The 20,734-nt window shown below is 36.4% G+C and overlaps 1 protein-coding gene across 1 annotated transcript; it reads left to right on the forward strand.

Moving 5' to 3' along the window:
• LOC121412055 (organic cation transporter protein-like) lies at positions 1-20,094 on the forward strand. Its single transcript, XM_041604965.1, has 11 exons — positions 1-165; positions 10,868-11,125; positions 11,810-11,913; positions 13,155-13,309; positions 14,292-14,460; positions 14,981-15,122; positions 15,800-15,888; positions 16,387-16,595; positions 17,424-17,532; positions 18,078-18,287; positions 19,808-20,094. Exons 1-11 carry the CDS (start codon positions 1-3, stop codon positions 19,893-19,895), a joined length of 1,698 nt encoding a protein of 565 aa, XP_041460899.1. The 3' UTR covers positions 19,896-20,094.
• Positions 20,095-20,734: the final 640 nt, after the last annotated feature.

A 20,734-nucleotide genomic window follows, 5' to 3' on the forward strand; every position in this document is an offset into this window, starting at 1 on the left:
ATGGAGCAGGGCGGAATGAATTTTGATGAAATTTTGTTGAAGGTTGGAGAATTTGGTCGGTACCAGATCTACATTTATAATATTCTTTGTCTCTTCATGTTTGTCCCACCTTGGCATACTCTCGCTATTTACTTTCTCTCAGGCACAGCTGAACATTGGTGCAAGGTAAGTATACGAGTTCTTTCAGCGCGTGCGTATCTGTAGCTGCAGACTGCAGGGATAACTCAAAAATTATACAATAATTTTATAAATAATGAGTGTTACATACCCTGCTGCATAGGCATGCAATTATCGCATGGAAACACAAAGTGATACATATCTATGTACATGCATATCATTAAAAGACTGAATCATTGCGTGTATAGATATAAGAAGAGAATTATGGTGTGCGTATCTAGCTGAATGCTATTCAAGAAACTTACCTAGGATGTTTGATGACATTCGGTGAGACACACTTTGAATAAATATAATGGGACACTATAATTGATAATGACGGATGTGATTTAATTTGTTAAGATAAGGGATCGTAGTGACGAGTGACGTAAGGAAAAGTGATCGGGAAATTATTTTTCTCGAATCAAACAATGAAAGTTGTTGTTTTCTATATTTGTGTTGTATAGACCCAATATAAATTCAAATTTTAAATAAGTTAAAAAGATCATATAAACGTGTCTTAAACATCGATTTTTTTTACTCTAATGTAGACTGGGCATTCGATTTACATTAAAATAAATGCCCATTGCACATGTTAGTAAAAAGAACGACAGCAGCAAATGCATTTACGAGTGTAGAAGATGAAATCAGTTTAGCCACTGAAGCAGAATAAGAAAAGATTAGTATCACGATGGAAAATGATAGAATATAGGATTGTTTAGGTTCTGAATGGGTTAATGGTCTTTAAATTTGCACATCTGACTTGTGTATCCTTATTTAAAAGCATCGGTGAACTTCGTGCAATACAAAGGACACTGAACATACACTTGTTTACACTGAGTAGAACTCATATTGATGGTTTGAATGAGGATTCTGAATTAATAATTGATGGATATTATATCGTAAGAAATTATAAGAATGGGAGTGGTGGTGTGGCCGCCTATATTAAATCGGACTAGAAATGTAAAATTCGAACAGATTTATAAGGAATGGTGATCCTGAAATACTAGTGATTGGACTGATTGATGATTTCTCTCATGAGACCTATTATTGTAATTGGTATTTCAGAAGTTTGAACAAGTCATTTACATAGATGATGATAACAAATCAAAATAATGTATTGATATTCGGTGACTATTATGTGCCATCGTGTAAATAAAGTAATCATATACTCATAGCAAACGCAACATGTGTTTGATAATGAAAATCACGATATGAAACAAATGACGAATTATATTACTAGGGTCACGCCGCATGCCTCGTCAGTAATATATGTTATCATAACTAATAGACCAGCATGCACAGATTAGAAATTCTGGAGTCATTCCGATACCTCTGTGTTGCGATTATCTGTTTATATGCAAGTGTGGTTTACAGGATCAACGTAATCATACCCGAGTGATCGTCAACCGACCTACAATACAATACGATTTAGTATTTGAAGGCGGTTTTCCACTAGGGTGCGGACAAGACCAGGAAGGGTTGCGGAAGCTACTTTTGTCATTTCGGCATGCTGTCCGCAACCAAATTCCGTAAAAGATTATGCAAATGATCTTGTCCTAGGACACAACCAGGACTGTCTGCGTATTGTCGTAGGTCACTCCTGGGACTGTCCTAGGACAAGATTATCTAAATAAATTTGTCGGCGTTCGGTGCGGACAGCATGCAGATCGTATTAGGACAGAACCGGAGACATTTAGGACAACGTCACGAGTGGTAAATTCAAGGACTAGGACAATCGGACAACTTGCGAATACTCCATGAAAATTATCATCCATATATTTTTTTTAATGAATTTAGGGGTGTTATTTTGGTTTTCTTCGACTACAAAGACTATATAGGATTTTCTTTTATTTCAAATCAAATTGCATACATTGGTGGACATCCCAGTGGGACAGGGGCGACGCGTCCCCTCACTTTTTGGAAGGGGGGCATTTGATATCAAATGCCCCCCTCCCCAATATTTGGAACGAGAAAAAAAATAAAAAAATGGAAAGAGAGGGAAAAGAACCAGAAGGGAAAAGAGAAGAGAAAACGAAGAGGAAAAACAAGAGGAGAAAGACGAGTGAATTATATAAGATGGGGGGGATTTCATGTCACTATGTTAAATTTTCGCTCACGCTTTGTGCCCGCATTGCCTAATCTATGAGATGTATAACTTGCTCAATAGACTTATATTGAGCTTAAAAGATCAAGTTTTGAAGTAAATATACAAAACATTTCTCGGAAATTAAGTTTTCAATTTGTTTGATTTACAAATAGATTTTATAGTTTTCTATAAGATGACTATATTTTATGGTCTAAATATGAACATTTTCCGCTCGCGCTGCGCGCTAGCATTATTTGATTTGTCAAAAAACTATTCTCTTCGTGTATTCCATATTTTTTTTTAAATATCCCTTTTTAGGATGGTCTGATTGTGAATAGTATCAGCTAAAGCTGCTCGCTTGCATTTTGATTGGGGAGTTATTTATACCTGTATCAATTGTAACAAATTATTTTAAATTCCTCTTTTATGACAGTTTATTAAAATTTTCGGCTCACAGTTTGCGCTCGCATTATTTTTGTTAAAAATATATCAACCCATGTATACTATTCATGATTACAAAATGTCCAGTTATCTGACCTTAATATCAATTTCGAGCCCTCATTTGATTAATAAGTCATGTAACAATATTTTCATGATTTCCTTATAATCATTGTCCGTTTTTTTTCAGAATGGAATATCGACAAGTTTCATATCTCGCTTAGGAAGATAGTCATCATAGTCATTTGAAGACAAAAAATGACCTTAAAATGTCCCGGTTGCTACTCAAAATATATGTAATGATAAAAATATAAACTTGAGCTTCGCACTCGCATCATTTATTAAGCGCGATCAATATCCAATTCGTAACTTCGCTTAAATTTTTTTTTTTTAGATCTGAAAATCTAATATATTTAGCTCGATCATCGCGCTCTTATTATTGATATTATAATAAAGAATGTAATTGGAAGTTCCTGATTCTAGGTCCGGATCTAAACACACGCACGCATGTTTATTTAGATACGAATCTTGTGCCAGTTTCAGATCAGATTACCAAATATTATTATTAATGTAGGAATATTATCCATCTATCCAATTATCCATCCTTTTTCTGATTTACAAAACGTGATATGTCGAATTTCGTTTCGGCTCGCGCTTCGCGCTCACATCAAGTGTATAGTCATACTCCTTTCCTGTTCATGCTTTTAAAAGGTGCTTAGAATGCCCAGTATTTAGGTAGAAATGTAAAAAATGTTCAGCTCGCGCTTCGCGCTCGCATTATTTGATTGAAATGTGGAGGATAAAGGAAAGTGTGTTAGCGGTGTAATGTAGTATTCACTTTTTGAAAGCAGATTTTGTGCATTTTTATACATAACAATAAATTATCTCGGATCTTGATTTTTTCAACTAAGGTAACTTTAAAAAGACTGCATATGTTCATAGCAAAGTCGGGGCTCTCTTTATAACATTACTTTCTTATAATTTTTTTACAATTTAATACATAATCATATATTACAACAGAGGAAGAAAACAGGAAGTTAGGATGCAAATTGCATTCGACAGGCACATGCGGATCAAGGGGTGAGGTGGTCTTGCTCCCCCTTTAAAAAAATACAAACAGAAGAAAAATAAGTGAAATGGAAAGGGAAACTTAAAAAAAATGATATGTCGGAAAAGAAAAAGGGGGTGCCGTGCTGATGCGGCCCTCCTCTCCCTGCTGCTGGCTTACCCCTCCCAGTATTAAATAGATATACAAACAGCACAAAAGAAATAGGAATAAACGAAGGAGATGAATGAAATAAGGTGAAATAGAATCGAGAAAAAAAATCGCGATAATGAACAGAAAATAATTGGTCGAGATTATGAAAGTGTAAGATTAGAAATATCAGTTTTAATTTATAGACGAAAATGTGAATCCAGTGTCTAATCGCCTTTGCCTCCTCTTGTACCAATTGAAATAGACTAAGTAAGAAAATGTAAATGGGCAATTCCAGGAGGCCGAATGCGAACGCTACGCCCTATTGACTGCGTAAAATAGGAAAAATGGAGTAACCAAAGAAGAGGGGGAAAAAGGAAGAAGAGTGAAGAAATTGACAGACCTGCAGACGGGGGGAATATCTGCGTTTCAGCTAGTTCAATTTGTAGAAAATAATGGTCCATTTCACGCTTCATACTTTCAATAGTTTAATCATAAGAAGATTGTACACGCTGTTCATTTTTTACGAAAAATACTTAGGTCTTTTCTTTTTCGTCCTTGATGTTTGAAAGAAGTGAGTTCGCGCTTCGCGCTCATATTTTATGTTAATGAGAAACATGCTCTGTGCACGACTTTTTTCAGGAAGGCCTATTTTTTGTAAAGAGTCGTGGTGTAGTGGTTCTGACTCCCGCCTTGTAAACGGAGAGTCGTGTGTTCGATTCTCACCGCGGTCTAAACCGTCCTTTGGCAAGACGTATTGCATACCTTGCCACTCTCCACCCAGGTGCTAAATTGGTACCCGGTTGGAAGCGAAAGTTATTGTATGCTTGAATTTGCCAGCGCAATTTTTAGACCGGGATAAATGCAAGGAATGCTTCCCAGGGTGTGGAAATCGTGCACTTTTCATGCGGGATTGAAATGAATCCTGGGTAAATCGTTTTGCCCCTGCTGTAAATCGTTTTGAGCCGTTCTGATAAAAGCGATATTTATAAACTTGCTACCATTTATTATTATTTCTTATTAATGACACCTCATTCATGATCGAACAAAGTGCTTAAAATGTAATAGGAATATACACTTGAATTTCAGTTTGGAATCTACACCTGTATTATTAATTTTGTTATGATATTTGTCCTATTTGTAAAGTCAAGCGCTGCCTATAAGGTCCTTTTTTCAGTCGAGTACATTAAAATAATCTAGTTCATAATCAAACGTTGCATGAAACATCTTTTTATGTTCAGTACAGAATAAAATAATCTGCTCACATCATTGCCAGTTTCACTATTGCAAGAAATATTTTAAAAGTCCACTTTTCAGATCAGTAGAAAATGCTTGAAATATTCCTTCTTCAAGTCTGTAACCCCCCCCCAAAAAAAAAAAAAAAATCAACTCGTGCTTTGCGCTCGCGTAATTATGTTTAAAACACTGCTTGAAATACTAGGTTCTCATGCAGGTTTGTTTAGTATATACTAATTAGGCCCCTTGACCCCGTATTTCTTTACTTTTTGTAATTTTCTTGTCTTGTATTATCCCGTTGCCCCATCTGGTGCTTTTGCAAATGGTTTTTGCTACTTGTGTACTCGTTCCATACATATTAGCATTGGATCCACACATTCCTGAATCACTCCGCTTGCCTTCCTATTCCAGTCCGAACGTTCCTGAAACAGTCCGCTTGCCTTCTTATTCCTGTCCGCACGTTCCTGAAACTGTCCGCTTGCCTTCCTATTCCAATCCGCATGTTCCTGATAAAATCCGCATGGCTTCTTCTTTCCTTCTTGAAGCTGACCTGATTGCGGATGGTTTCCGGAAGACGCGGAAGGGATTAGGAAGGGCAGGACATCATCAGGACATCGTCAGGACAGGGTCCCGAAGGTGTCAGGAATTCATTATCCGCGTCCAAATTTTGGTCTCGACCAAAATTTGGATGCGGACAAATTTTGATTTCCCGAACACCAGGAAGGGTTTAGGACAGCGTGCGGACACTCCTAGGAATGTCCGGACAGGTTGCGGAAGGGTCGCGGATTGTAATTATTACATTCCGCGCCTTGTCCTGACGCTGTCCTGGCCCTAGTGGAAAAGGGGTTTTACGCAACATAGGTAAAGTGGATATGGGTCACAGTTGATTAAGGCGGTTTTCCACTAGGGCGCGGACAAGACCAGGAAGGGTTGCGGAAGCTACTTTTGTCATTTCGGCATGCTGTCCGCAACCAAATTCCGTAAAAGATTATGCAAATGATCTTGTCCTAGGACACAACCAGGACTGTCTGCGTATTGTCGTAGGACATTCCCGGGACTGTCCTAGGACAAGATTATCTAAATAAATTTGTCGGCGTTTGGTGCGGACAGCATGCAGATCGTATAAGGACAGAACCGGAGACATTTAGGACAACGTCACGAGTGGTAAATTCAAGGACTAGGACAAATCGGACAACTTGCGAATACTCCATGAAAATTATCGTTCATATATTTTTTTAAATGAATTTAGGGGTGTTATTTGGGTTTTCTTTGACTACAAAGACTATATAGGATTTTCTTTTATTTCAAATCATATTGCATACATTGGTGGACATCCCAGGGGGACAGGGGCGATGCGTCCCCTCACTTTTTGGAAGGGGGGCATTTGATATTGAATGCCCCCTAAATATTTGGAACGAGCAAAAAGAAAAAATGGAAAGAGAGGGAAAAGAACCAGAAGGGAAAAAAGAAGAGAAAATGAAGAGGAAACAAAAACAGAGGAGAAAGACGAGTGAATTAAATAAGATGAGGGGGGAGGATTTCATGTCACTATGTTAAATTTTCGCTCACGCTTTGTGCTCGCATTGCCTAATCTATGAGATACATAACTTGCTCAATAGACTTATATTGAGCTTAAAATATCAAGTTTTGAAGTAAATATACAAAACATTTCTCGGACATTAAGTTTTCAATTTGTTTGATTTACAAATAGATTTTATAGTTTTCTGAAAAATAACTATATTTTATGGTCTAAATATGAACACTTTCCGCTCGCGCTGCGCGCTAGCATTATTTGATTTGTCAAATAACTATTCTCTTCGTGTCTTCCATATTTTTTTGAAAATATCCCTTTTCAGGATGGTCTGATTGTGAATAGTATCAGCTAAAGCTGTTCGCTTGCATTTTGATTGGGGAGTTATGTAACCTGTATCAATTGTAACAAATTATTTTGAATTCCTCTTTCATGACAGTTTATCAAAATTTTCGGCTCGCACTTTGCGCTCGCATTATTTTTGTTAAAATATATTTCAACCCATGCATCCTATTCATGATTACAAAATGTCCAGTTATCTGACCTTAATATCAATTTCGCTTATTAGATTAATAAGTAATATAATGATATTTTCATGATTTCCAAATAGGCCTAATCATTGTCCGTTTTTTCAGAATGGAATATCGACAAGTTTAATTTCTCGCTTAGGAAGATAGTCATCATAGTCATATGAAGACAAAAATTTTCCTTAAAATGTCCCTGTCGCAAGTCAAAATTTTTGTAATCATAAAAATAGAAACTTTAGCTTCGCACTCGCATCATTTATTATAAGGGCGATCCATATCCAATTCGTAACTGCGCTTAATTTTTTTTTAGATCGGAAAATCAAATATCTTTAGCTTGCTCATCGCGCTATTATTATTGATATCATAATAAAGAATGTGATTAGAATGTCCAGATTCTAGGTCTTGATCTTAACACACGCACGCATGTTTATTTAGATACGAATCTTGTGCAAGTTTAAGATCAGATTACCAAATATTATAAATGTAGGAATATTATCTTTTTCCTGATTTACAAAACGTAAGATGTCGAATTTCGTTTCGGCTCGCGCTTCGGGCTCACATCAAGTGTATAGTCATACCCCTTTCCTGTTCATGCTTTGAAAACGTGCTTAGAATGCTGCAGTATTTAGGTCGGAATGTAAAAAAAAATTTCAGCTCGCGCTTCGCGCTCGCATTATTTAATAGTTGAAATATGTAGGATAAAGGAAAGTGTGTTAGCGGTGTAATGTAGTATTCACTTTTTGAAAGCAGAATTTGTGCATTTTTATACATACAATAAATTATCTCGGATCTTGAATTTTTCAACTAATGTAACTTTAAAAGACTGCATAATTATGTTCATAGCAAAGTCGGCGCTCTCTTTCTAACATTGCTTTCTTATAATTTTTCTACAAATTGATACATATATTACAAAAGGGGAAGAAAACGGGAAGTTAGGATGCAATTCGACAGGCACATGCGGATCAAGGGATGAGGTGGTCTTGCTCCCCCTTTAAAAAAGTACAAACAGAAGAACAAAAAGTGAAATGCAAAGGGAAACTTTAAAAATGATATAGTGGAAAAGAAAAGGGGGGGGTGCCGTGCTGATACGGCCCTCCTCTCCCTGTTGCTCGCTTACCCCTCCCAGTATTAAAGAGAAATACGAGCAGCACAAAAGAAATTGGAATAAACAAAGGAGATGAATGAAATAAGGTAAAATAGAATTAAGGATGAAAAAATCGCGATTATGAACAGAAAATAATTGGTCGAGATAATGAATGTGTAAGATATCAGTTTTAATTTTTGGACGAAAATGTGAATCCAGTGTCTCATCGTCTTTGCCTCCTCTTGTACCAATTGAAATAGACTAAGAAAGAAAATGTAAATAGGCAATTCCAGGAGGCCGAATGAGATCGCTGGGCCCTATTGACTGCGTAAAAATAGGAAAAATGGAGTAACCAAAGAAGAGGGGGAAAAGGAAGAAGAGTGAAGAAATTGACAGATCTGCAGACGGGGAGAATATCAGAGTTTCAGCTAGGTCAATTTGTAAAAATTGATGGTTCATTTCGCGCTTCATACTTTCAATAGTTCAATCTTAAGAAGATTTTGCACGCTGTTCATTTTTTACGAAAAATACTTAAGTCTTTTCGTCTTTTCTTTTTCGTCCTTGATGTTTGAAAGAAGTAAGTTCGCGCTTCGCGCTCATATTCTATGTTTATGAGAAACATGCTCTGTGCGCGACTTTTTTCAGGAAGGCCCTTTTTTGTAAAGAGTCGTGGTGTAGTGGTTCTGACTCCCGCCTTGTAAACGGAGAGTCGTGTGTTCGATTCTCACCGCGGTCTAAACCGTCCTTTGGCAAGAGGTATTGCATACCTTGCCACTCTCCACCCAGGTGCTAAATGGGTACCCGGTTGGAAGTGAAAGTTATTGTATGCTTGAAATTGCCAGCGCCATTTTGAGGCTGGAATAAATGCAAGGAATACTTCCCAGGGTGTGGAAATTGTGCAATTTTCATGCGGGATTGAAATGAATTATGGGGTAAATCGTTTTGCCCCTGCTGTAAATCGTTTTGAGCCGTTCTGAGAAAAGCGATATTTATAAACTTGCTCTCATTTATTATTATTATTATTTCTTATTAATGACACCTCATTCATGATCAAACAAAGTGCTTAAAATGTAATAGGAATATAAACTTGAATTTCAGTTTAAAATCTACACCTGTATTATTAATTTTGTTGTCCTATTTGTAAAGTCAAGCGCTGCATATACGGTCCTTTTTTCAGTCGAGTACATTAAAATAATCTAGTTCATAATCAAACATTGCATGAAACATCTTTTTATGTTCAGTACAGAACAAAATAATCTGCTCGCATCATTGCCAGCTTAACTATTGGAAGAAATATTTGAAAAGTCCACTTTTCGGATCGGTAGAAAATGCTTGAAATATTCCTCCTACAAGTCTGTAACCCCCCCCAAAAAAAAAAAATCAGCTTGTGCTTCGCGCTCGCGTAAAACACTGCTTGAAATATTAGGTTTTCAGGTTTGTTTAGTGATATACTAATTAGACCCCTTGACTCCTTACTTCGTTGCTTTTTTTTGTAATTTTCTTGCCTTGTATTTTCCCGTTGTCCCATCTAGTGCACTGACCACAAATGGCTTTTGCTACTTGTGTACTCGTTCCATACATATTAGTACTGGATCCACACATTCCTGAATCACTCCGCTTGCCTTCCTATTCCAGTCCGAACGTTCCTGAAACAGTCCGCTTGTCTTCTTATTCCTGTCCGCACGTTCCTGAAACTGTCCGCTTGCCTTCTTATTCCAATCCGCATGTTCCTGAAACATTCCGCATGGCTTCTTCTTTCCTTCTTGAAGCTGACCTGATTGCGGATGGTTTCCGGAAGACGCGGAAGGGTTTAGGAACGGCAGGACATCATCAGGACATCGTCAGGACAGGGTCCCGAAGGTGTCAGGAATTAAATATCCGCGTCCAAATTTTGGTCTCGACCAAAATTTGGATGCGGACAAATTTTGATTTCCCGAACACCAGGAAGGGTTTAGGACAGCGTGCGGACACTCCCAGGAATGTCCGGACAGGTCGCGGAAGGGTCGCGGATAGTAATTATTACATTCCGCGCCTTGTCCTGACGCTGTCCTGGCCCTAGTGGAAAAGGGGTTTTAGGGAGCGTTTCACTTAAGTTGTTAGGCGGTATTCTTTTAATGTGATGTGAACCGGACTGTGCAACTATCGCTCGCTATATTCGATATATCCAATTATGTTGGAAGACGCTGTGGTCCACCCACCCCACCTCATCCCCCCCCCCCCGAAAAAATGATGAATGGCGCCGTTTAAAGTATAAAAATAAAAAAATAACGACTCTGCGACAATGGGCACAATTCTATAGCGTTTTTTCTTTTATTAATGCTTGGTGGTTTTTGTTAAGATTTTAGATTTTTCTTATTTTTTGCTCATTTGTCTAGTTCAAATTTGAACGAGAACAATCAGCACTCCGAAGTGTAGTCACTATACACGCTCTTTAAGAGCTGAATTAGCACTTCATTTTTAGAGTGTGGACACTGATATTGGTAGTCCCTAGAGCCTCTGCGACACGCAGGGACCTTTTTTGCCATAACAAGTGTAAATTATAAATGCTGCTGTACAAAACTTCATGGGAAAGAGTAAATTTACATTTTACTAATATATACATTTCCAAATCCAGATACCAGAGTGGGATTCAGTGGACTGCGAGAATCTTGGGTTCAATTCCACCAGGGAATGCATCTTCGCGAAAAGAGAAGTCGGTATCCCTTCCAATCTTTCTTCCAACGGTGGTGTGGTCTTCGACCAGTGTCATCGGTATGACGTCGGTGACACTGCTTTCAATTCCTCTCTCAGATATGGAGATGATACCATCATCCCTTGTGATGCTGGGTGGGAATATGATGTAGATTATTCAACGTCCACTATCGATTTAGAAGTAAGAAATTCTTATTCTTATACATTTTATTCAAACTCTGAAAACAAATATCACCTGCAGATTTTATTTTTTCCCTCGCCCACATAGCAAAGCAAGACTGTTGCGGCAACGTCCCCAACATTAAAATCTAAACCAAGGTCAAGTTATCTAAATCTACAATGCTCTTTTATCCTGCTTTCAAATAAATGGAAATTGGTAATCACGTGTGCACTTGTTTAAAAAAAGTTATTTAAAGGCCATCATAACTTAGAATGACAAAATTTATTGGTATGATTGTTGAAATGAACAGTAACTGATTCACAAGATTACGTCAGTCAGTAAAAGAACCTTCTCAAACTTCAATAATAAGATCCTGCAAACGTCAAAAGGGCTTTCCAAGGTGCTCATAGTAATCATAACCTTGCCCTTCTCTTTCTGTGCAATAATTAATCCCAGTGTGCCTGCACTCTATTTGCACCCTGTTCAATTAAGACCAACTTTACAGGACGTGCAACTTTGCGCCTTTCTCATCTGAAGGATGCAAAGTTTCATACATTAGGTTCTAATCCGTGTGAAAATAAGCAATATTGTAAAGGTGTTCTCAATATCCCATTGAGTTGCACCTTCAAGGGGATGAATTTTTTATAATTATGTGTTCTTAGAGTGTGTAATTAATGTATTTGTGCGCTGTTCTTTATCTTTCAGTTCGACCTCGTATGTGGTGCCAGCTACCTCCCTTCTGTATCACAATCTCTATTTTTTGCTGGTGGTGCCGTGGGTTCGGTCGTAGTAGGCTTTGTTGCTGACAGGTAATGTATAGATATACTGCCGTGCAGAATTGAAACTCTGCATAACGGGAAAAAAAAGGTATCAGTTGCCTTCTTTGTAAAGCATGCGCAATATTCATAGGCGAATCCCGGGGCGCTCGCAGTTATCATTTAGATACATAAGCATTTTTTTTCAGAATCACACACATTGCTCAGAATGGTAATTTTTTAGGACAAATACATGAAATTTCAAAAAAAAAAAACTTAGTTCGCGCTCGCACTATTAATTAATGGTTCAATATGTGATTATTATATCCCCTTAAAAAATTAACTTTGAGCCGTCGATAGGGGAAATACGGGTAATTTTTTTCGCGCCCCCCCCCCCATTCGCGAAAGCTAGATCCGCCCCTGATATTTACCATTAAATCTGCACTAATGTTAGACTGAAAACATGACTTATTGTGAAGAAAAAGTTATTATTACACTGGTAGTTCACTTTTTATTTTATTTGCTAAATATTTTAGTGCTTGATAGGTATCGAATGTTAAAAAAATAGTTATAGGTCACTCAATACCAAAACGTGAAGGACATATTGGGAACACTTTTTATTTTAATGGCATCCAATCTTGGAATGCTCTTCCTAATAAAGTAAAAGCAGTTAAAATATTTTCTCAATTTAAGAGTGCATTAAAGAAGCACCTAAAACTGGAAGCTACTCGAGAGCAATATTACCATTAAAAATCACACATTTTGTACAGTGGTTTCTACTATTGTAGATAATGTATACATTAGGGTATGTTAAAATATAATCTCGTCTTACATATTAGGAGGATTGTTGTTTGCTTCAGATGTTTGCATATTATTTGACTGATGGATATGTATGTATGTATGTATTTTATTATTTTGTTTACCATATTCCTGTTTTGTTACAATATGTTAATGTTTTATACTAACTATAGGACCCCATTGAAAATAAGCCTTTCGGCTTTCATGGGCTACCTGTCAGGGTATTCTTCAATTTCACTGTAATCTCTTGTGATATTCTTTACGAATAAAATCAATCAATCAATCAAGGGTAGTTCATATATCTGAAAAAGTAAACATCTCATTTTAACAGAGACTCACTCATAGTATTCATGGAAGCATGGTCATATAAAGCAAGTACTAATGATTTCTTTATTTTCATTTGATCTCTAATAATCTTGTCCCTGTTTACTAAGTAATTCATCATATTGGTATCAAATCTTTTATATTCTTTATCTTCTCTTTCACCATATTCACAGAATAGGACGCAAGCCGACAACCTTTATCTGTCTAGCCATAGCTTCTACTTCTGGTGTGATCATGGCTTTCTCCGTTAACATCTGGATGTTCTTGATTTTCCGCACTTTGACCGGTGCTTTCATATTTGGAGTTTCAACAGTATCATATGTATTCGGTAGGTTATAAATTAAGAGGAGTGGTGACAGGGTCGTATTCTAAAATTATTTTATCTGTTATCTTTATTTTTCATTGCTACACTGATTAAAAATGCAATAGGCCTTTGAAAAAGCGTCGCGCACTTTTGATTTGATTGTTGGTCCATGCTAGGCGCTATTGTGTGCCTTTCAATCAATCACAATCTTTCATTGTCTCCCAAACTTTTATGTTTAACTTGGAGTGATAACTTGAACTTGAACGTAGATGGCGGCAACAATTACCTTAGTTTGTAAGAATGACGCTCTTTGTCAGCCAAATTACAAGAGCGCCTTCACTGGTTCACAAACATTTTGTATGTACATGTATGACTTGAATTATGCTTCATGTGCAAAAGCGCGCATGACCTGACTGCTGACGACACTCACATGAGATTGAAGTTAAGTGCAATTTTAATTCACACATACCACTGTAAAGTATGATTAGTTAAGAGTACTGGTAAATGCGAGAAAGTCATATGTACAATGATAAGCATAATTGTGCATGTAGCAGAACAAAGGGAAGGTGGTCGCGTACCCACCCTCTCTAATCCCCCCCCCCTCCTTTGCATGATATAACACTCTTTCCAAAAATGAGTGGTATATGGGGTCTGGAGTCTACCCCTCAAAGCCGATGGAACAAAGCGACTCATCTTGTCATAAGGGCACTTTTTCATTTTCTCAAATGAAATGGAATGATTTCGTGCATACTTTTAGTAAAATTTGTGAAAATTTTCAGGAAAATGTAAGTTTTCAAAATTTCCAGGGGGGGGGGGGAGAACTGCCCTGTCCCCCGCCGCGTACGGCCATGCCAACAGTTTATTCACTCGATCATTTTCAAAGTGTAGATTTGTTAATTACATAATTCAAATAGGGCTACAACTCTCAGTAATTTAATTTTAAGATATTTTATCAAAATGAAGTAATTCGTTTATTTCTATCATTATGCCACACTCTTTTTGACAGCAAATGAGTTCGTGGGTCCCTCTAAACGGAATGTATCTGGTGGATTCGCCTGGGTTTATTTTTCGTGTGGATACATGTGTCTAGCTCTCTTGGCTTACTTCATTAGAAAGTGGCGTCACCTTCAGCTCGTAATATCGATTGCACCCCTCTCTTTATTCGCATTTTATATGTAAGTATGAACTGTTCTATGTAAACTATAAATTCGTCCCTAATTGTGTTTAAACGCAAAAGAGTGGATAATAGCTATCAAACAAGACCGATAAGACATGTGGGGATGTGATGGAATAGTGTGAGAAGTAAATAATGGTTGACATAAATCGAATAATCACTTGTATGAAATCGCCCTCAACGACAATTAAAAGTTCATTTAGAAATCCACCAAACTGACAATTTCATTTCTTTTTTGAAGAGTCGGTGCATCTTCCAACGCATTTCGTGCATATCCAATCCGCTCAAGCTAATCCTTATGTGAATATCACAATGGCTGCAGTCCACAATAAGACAATGCCTGAGAATGTGATCTGAAATTGATATTTGAAAAGATATATAAATTTAAACAAAATGCTTCTGTTAATGAGATGTATCAAAGAGGAAAATATTCACTAACAATATTGACATGAGTATGCCTATGATTATCGTTCATTTCATTATCAATTTATTATTTTCTTCTTGTTCACTGTTCATGGAAGGTTTCTACCAGAGTCGGTACGCTGGTTGTTATCACAGGATCGTACTGACGAGGCTGCTGAAATTATCAGTAAAATTTCACACGTCAACAGAGTTTCTGATCCTTTAGCAGGAAGGAGTGACTTGAATAGTTCTGATCGTAAGGTAATAATTAAATTCAGACAGTTAAATGAATAATAATATTATGATACAGCAATTTAATGGTAGGGCCACGGACCCCCCCCCCTCTCCCACCCACGCACACACTGTTTTCTTTATAAACGTGTACAAAACGTAAAATTTACCATCTGATATACAGTCTGCCCCGCCCCCCCCCTGTAATTCTTTAATTTCTGTTAGCCCCACATTTACTTCTTTTTCCTGTTATGTTGGCCTATTTCTTTATTTGTACTTTATGTCTGTACATTAATGGCCTTCATGTTTTAATGACAATTTGAAATAATTATATCAATGAAAATAAATTTATTTAATTTCCATGTTGACAAACCCTATATTACGGAATCAGCGGTAAAACTGATTTTCCCAATATCCAATAATTATTTGTGATTCCTGTGTGAAAACGTTTACACATCTTTGGCTGTACAGTATTTTGCCTTTTTACGCTTCACCCCCCCCCCCACACACACACAAACCACACACATACACACAGTCACATGCACAGTTCCCTCTTTATGACAGCACTATAAAGATCTGTTGACGCTTCTGCATGAAATGCTCTTCTTTTAAATATTAAAATAATTTGAAAAAATATGACAAACATACAGAATGAAGGTCTTTATGGATGTACAATTTCCATAACTTCTGTATTTTATTTGTTTTAGAGTAAACCGGAGGAAATAGAACAAAAATTCACAGATCTTTTACGATTGCCACTTCTACGAAAATATTTCTTCAATGTCATGTTCAACTGGTAAGCAGAATTTCCAACAACATCTAAATAATAATACATGCACTTTACTATTATTCTATGTATACCAGCGTATCTATTGAAGAATAAAGAAAAAAACCTGTCAAGATTAACCGCTAAGAGATATGTCTCATCCATTTGTTATAGTTAAAAAAGCTATTTTTTCACACGTGAGTAGATATATTCTTGTATGTAGATGCTCTCTTATTCTTAAATATACCTCTTACCCAAACAGTGACATCTACACACGCTACACACTAATTGATTAAACCGTTGATTGATAAGATAAGATAAGATAAGACAAGATAAAATTAGATTTTATTTAGTCTATCGACCCCCTCTCGGGGTATGAGAGTAAAACATATAAACAACATATATCAAGTTATAAAACAAATGTATGGGTACATTTTATGTAATAAATGTGAACGTTAAATTCATAGGTGATAAAGGGTAATGTAAAGTTTACTGCCATCATGCCAATTGTCTATATTAATTTTGTAGGATTGTGAACACTATTGTCTACTATGGTCTATCACTCAGCACCAACACACTTGGAGTTAACATTTATATAGCTTTCGCTATCGCTGGTGCAGTGGAGATTCCGGGAAATTTGGTAGTGATCTATCCCATAAAATATTTTGGACGACGTCCCTCATATGTGTTCTTCATGCTTGTAGGAGGGGTAGCCTGCCTAGCCACCATCTTTATTCGTAAGTTTGTTATAGTTCAAAACTCTCAGAAAAAATAGGGTTCAACTTTGCACCGTAAAAGCTGCAACCGAATAATACACCGCGAGTATTTTTGAAAACGCGCATTTTTTTTGGGGGGGGTCTTGAGGCGCCTTTATAGAAACATTCTTTGCAAATTTAGAACAGAAAGGTGGAAAAAATAATCATAAGCCTATTGCTAACAGGTTGAACCGAGGGCATTGCTATAACTATAAAACCATGAATACTTTAATTTAGTCGTTTCTCGCCTTCATTTTTAAAACATTAACTTACATTTCCGTCACCCAATAGTCATTTGTTGATTCCTTGGTTTTATTTTACTTTTCAATAACTTTATCACTACTGAATATTTCATTGTCTTTCTTTCTTTCCTTGAAGATCGCTGCCGTTAATGTATATATTGCGAGAAGCCCGTCAGCATCAAAGCATTTTCCCTGATTCCATAGATAACGTTTAGGATTTTTTTTCTAGCAATCCCCTCACCCGGAACCATTCTTTTCCAAGTTATCGGTCTCTACCTCCTGTCATTTGCCTCACGGCTGTCGTGCTTGTTACTATAATCATTATTTTGTTATGATTATTATATTACCTATATCTTTTGTTATTCATTTTTCAGATTTGATTTTTTTTTTCTCACTTTTTCCTCATCTTCCTCACCCAATAAAGAAATAGCATTTCGTCCTCTTGTCAAGCCTTTCATTACTTCTAAAGATGAGAGCAACAATTAACAAATCATAATTAATCTTCACATACATTCCGTTACCTAAATTATAATAATACTTAATCATATATCTGTCAATGTTTTCTCAGCACTAGGACCTTGGAGAATAACAGCGGCTATGGTAGGAAAGTTCGCTATCACAGCTTCTTTCAACATCATCTTCTTGCTTGCCTGTGAAATATTTCCAACACCTGTCAGGTAAATAATGACGTTTTATAAACGAATAAGTTTGAGAAAAGAGCACAACCACCCAACCTGAAAATGTGAAACCAATTGACCAATGCGCGAAACATATGCCATTGATGATATGAATTGAATTAATTTTATTCAAATAACTTTGCTTTGAAGAATATACACACAGGCAATCGTAGGCCTAATCGCTGCACTAAATAAGCGCCCATTGAAATTGTACCCCTTTTCACATTACATGTATGCCTACTTATACATAACACTAAATGTGAGGCATAAGAAATATCTATTGCTTAATAGGGAACAATAATTGCAGTCTTGACATCAAAATGTGATTCTTTTTTATAATTTTATTTTTGATCACATACTTGCTAAGAAACATGTGTACTTTGGCTCTTTTTGTGTGAAATTTTGTACGCCATTCAAGGTTTTTTTTTTCATTTGTTTCAATGTTAATCATAGTCTAGTTTGCATGAGACAATTTCAGATTTCATCAGTAAAAATATCCAAAAATATTTAAAAGGTTTCTGTTATCACTGCTCTACCTATCACAGGAATTCAGCGCTTGGTATTTGCCGGCTTGGATCCAATGTCTCCAGTATTCTCTGTCCTATCATCCTGCTTCTTGATAATATATGGAAGCCTTTACCCCTAACCGTCTTCGGAACGATGACTCTTCTGGCTGGAGGACTCGCTATTCATCTCCCCGAAACCCAAGGCAAGAAACTCCCCGAAACTCTAGAAGAAGGAGAAAATATAGGATGGTAAGTATTCCAACCGGGTTTGCTGCAATTTATATCGATATGTATTCATAGAATAACATTTATTTCGTGTCACCCTTATTAAACCAAAGATTCAAACTAATGAGGTATTTTTTGGTAGGACGAAAGTAAGGACGCCTTGTTTGAAATAATGATTGCCAGCACTGATAGACGGAACTGACACTATCATAAAATACTGTTGAATATTGTTTTTACCTATATGTACATATTTCGTAACAGTTCTTTTAAGATCGTTAACAATTAAGAATCAAATACATTTTACTTATATTTTTCTGTCGCAAGGGAAATCAGTGACTGAAAAGTGCCTTACCCAAGATCTATCGTGTTTGATTTCTATTTAGAAGACACTTTCTGGAACAGTGTAATAGAGGTGTACGCCATAAGCTTTTAGGAAAATTATCATTATTGATTTTCCTAATGCAAGGATAAAAATTAATCAACTTTACAGGACAGGTCCTTCTTTAATTTACTGTAATTCATCATTTATTAGCAGATTATTATCAATAGATTAACCCCAATGTTCCGAACATATACTTTGTCCAAAAATGCATTGTGCTGACACCAACACATGCATAGTAAGGAACCCCTATCCCGCCCACTTCCTTCAAACGGCAATGTAGTGCATTCTATTTTTAAAAGTCTATTTAAATAGAAATGGTGAAATGAAGAAGAAATGAAATGGAAATTTCTTTTTAAAAATGGCTGAATCCTAAACAAATTTAAGCATTTTAAGTGCATGGCCCTGTGAAGCGTGGATGCTGAACCACCACACCCCCCCCACAAAAAAAAATCCTTGGGGTGCTGCGTGTATATTCTCCATACGAAGCACCCCCCAGGTATTCTGGAAGAAATGTAACAAATTGAAAAATGTAATCAAACTGATCTTCATTTTGTAGCGACACTTTTTTTTCTTACATCAGCATCCCAAGTAAAAAAAAATGTTCCCACGGCCCTGATTAGGAGTGCATTATAAAAAGAAATAGTGTAAGAAGCTGTATCAAAATATCAACCAACATAAGTTTTAAAGTTGATTTTCTGCCCATAAAAATGTATGACTTGGTCGCTGGTTCCTCGGACACATGCCTGAAGCCATCATGCGCACCCATCCCCCTCGATTCTTGCGAGCGTGTATGGTTGTGTATGGGTAGTGCATGGGTGTGTGTGTGTGTTATGTGCGAGCGTGTATAGGAGCGTGTAAAAAAAATAGGAGCATGTGTGTATTTTTATAACTGATTTCATTGTTTCTCCTTTAAGTTATATATGATTATGCTTGTATTAAGTTAGTGAAAAAAGTCAAAATATGAAATGTAAAATATTATTTTATGTGTTTTGAAATGTTAAATTGAAATGTTATATTTTTGTTCATGGAATCAGAATAAAACAGTATGAAAAAAAAATGTGTGTGTTTAGTCAGATATTGGTGATGATTTCATTCTATCGAGATTTTTTTCAAATCATGTTTGTATTGGATTGAAAATATATACCTTGTTCATATTTCACAGGAAAGCACAACCAAGAAATGGTTTCCAAAGGGCGCCACCTGTTGCATTTTCGGAGCTCAAACAAGACTTGGAAGATTCAAGTGAATAAAAAACGATTGTGAATTAAGTTTCAAAGAGACCGCCAATCTAGAAAATATGATAAAATGGCAACCATTAATGTTTACACAGTTCGGAGGTCGGGTATCAAGTGTGCTTTCAGTCAAACCCTCATACGCACAAATCGTGTTGTTTAAAGGTCCAGTCCACCTCAGAAAAATGTTGATATGAATTAATAGAGAAAAATCAGGCAAGCACAATGCTGAAAATTTCATCAAAATCGGATGTAAAATAAGAAAGTTATGACATTTCAAAGTTTCGCAAATTAAAAAAAAATGGTTATATGAACGAGCCGGTTACATCCAAATGAGAGAGTCGATGTCACTCACTCACTAATTATTTATTTTTTTTTTTTTATTGTTTGAATTATACAATTTTTCAATTTTTACGAATTTGACGATTAGGACCTCCTTGCCTGAAGCACAAAATGTTAAAATAATGGAATTCCATGTGTTCAGGGAGGAATGAAACTTCATTTCACATGACAATGACGAGAAAATAAAAATATTTCATATTTGATATAACAAAATACAAAAGAAATAGTGAGTGACGTCATCAGTTCCTCATTTGCATACCGACCGAGATGTGCATATAACTGTTTTGTGAAATGAAGCGAAACTTTAAAATGCCATAACTTTCTTATTTCACATCCGATTTTGATGAAATTTTCAGTGTTATGCTGGTTGAATTTTTCCCTTTTTATTCAAATCAAGTTTTTGTTGGAGTGGACTTGTCCTATAAAGGGTTTATCTTGATTTACGAACGGAGGCATTAGTATGCAAGTGGCGAAGTATAACTCCTTCCCCAAGTATCTCGAATAACGACAGAACT

Source organism: Lytechinus variegatus, chromosome 3 (genome assembly GCF_018143015.1).
Source record: "Lytechinus variegatus isolate NC3 chromosome 3, Lvar_3.0, whole genome shotgun sequence".
In the NCBI taxonomy this organism is placed as follows: domain Eukaryota; kingdom Metazoa; phylum Echinodermata; class Echinoidea; order Temnopleuroida; family Toxopneustidae; genus Lytechinus; species Lytechinus variegatus.

What these genes read in the sequence shown, in the direction of transcription:
- LOC121412055 (XM_041604965.1), top strand. Translation starts at nt 1, where the DNA reads ATGGAGCAGGGCGGAATGAATTTTGATGAAATTTTGTTGAAGGTTGGA. An exon ending in TCTTTATTCGCATTTTATAT is followed by an intron (nt 14,461 to 14,980) that starts GTAAGTATGAAC and finishes TGTTCATGGAAG; the next exon opens with GTTTCTACCAGAGTCGGTAC. An exon ending in ATATTTCCAACACCTGTCAG is followed by an intron (nt 17,533 to 18,077) that starts GTAAATAATGAC and finishes TACCTATCACAG; the next exon opens with GAATTCAGCGCTTGGTATTT.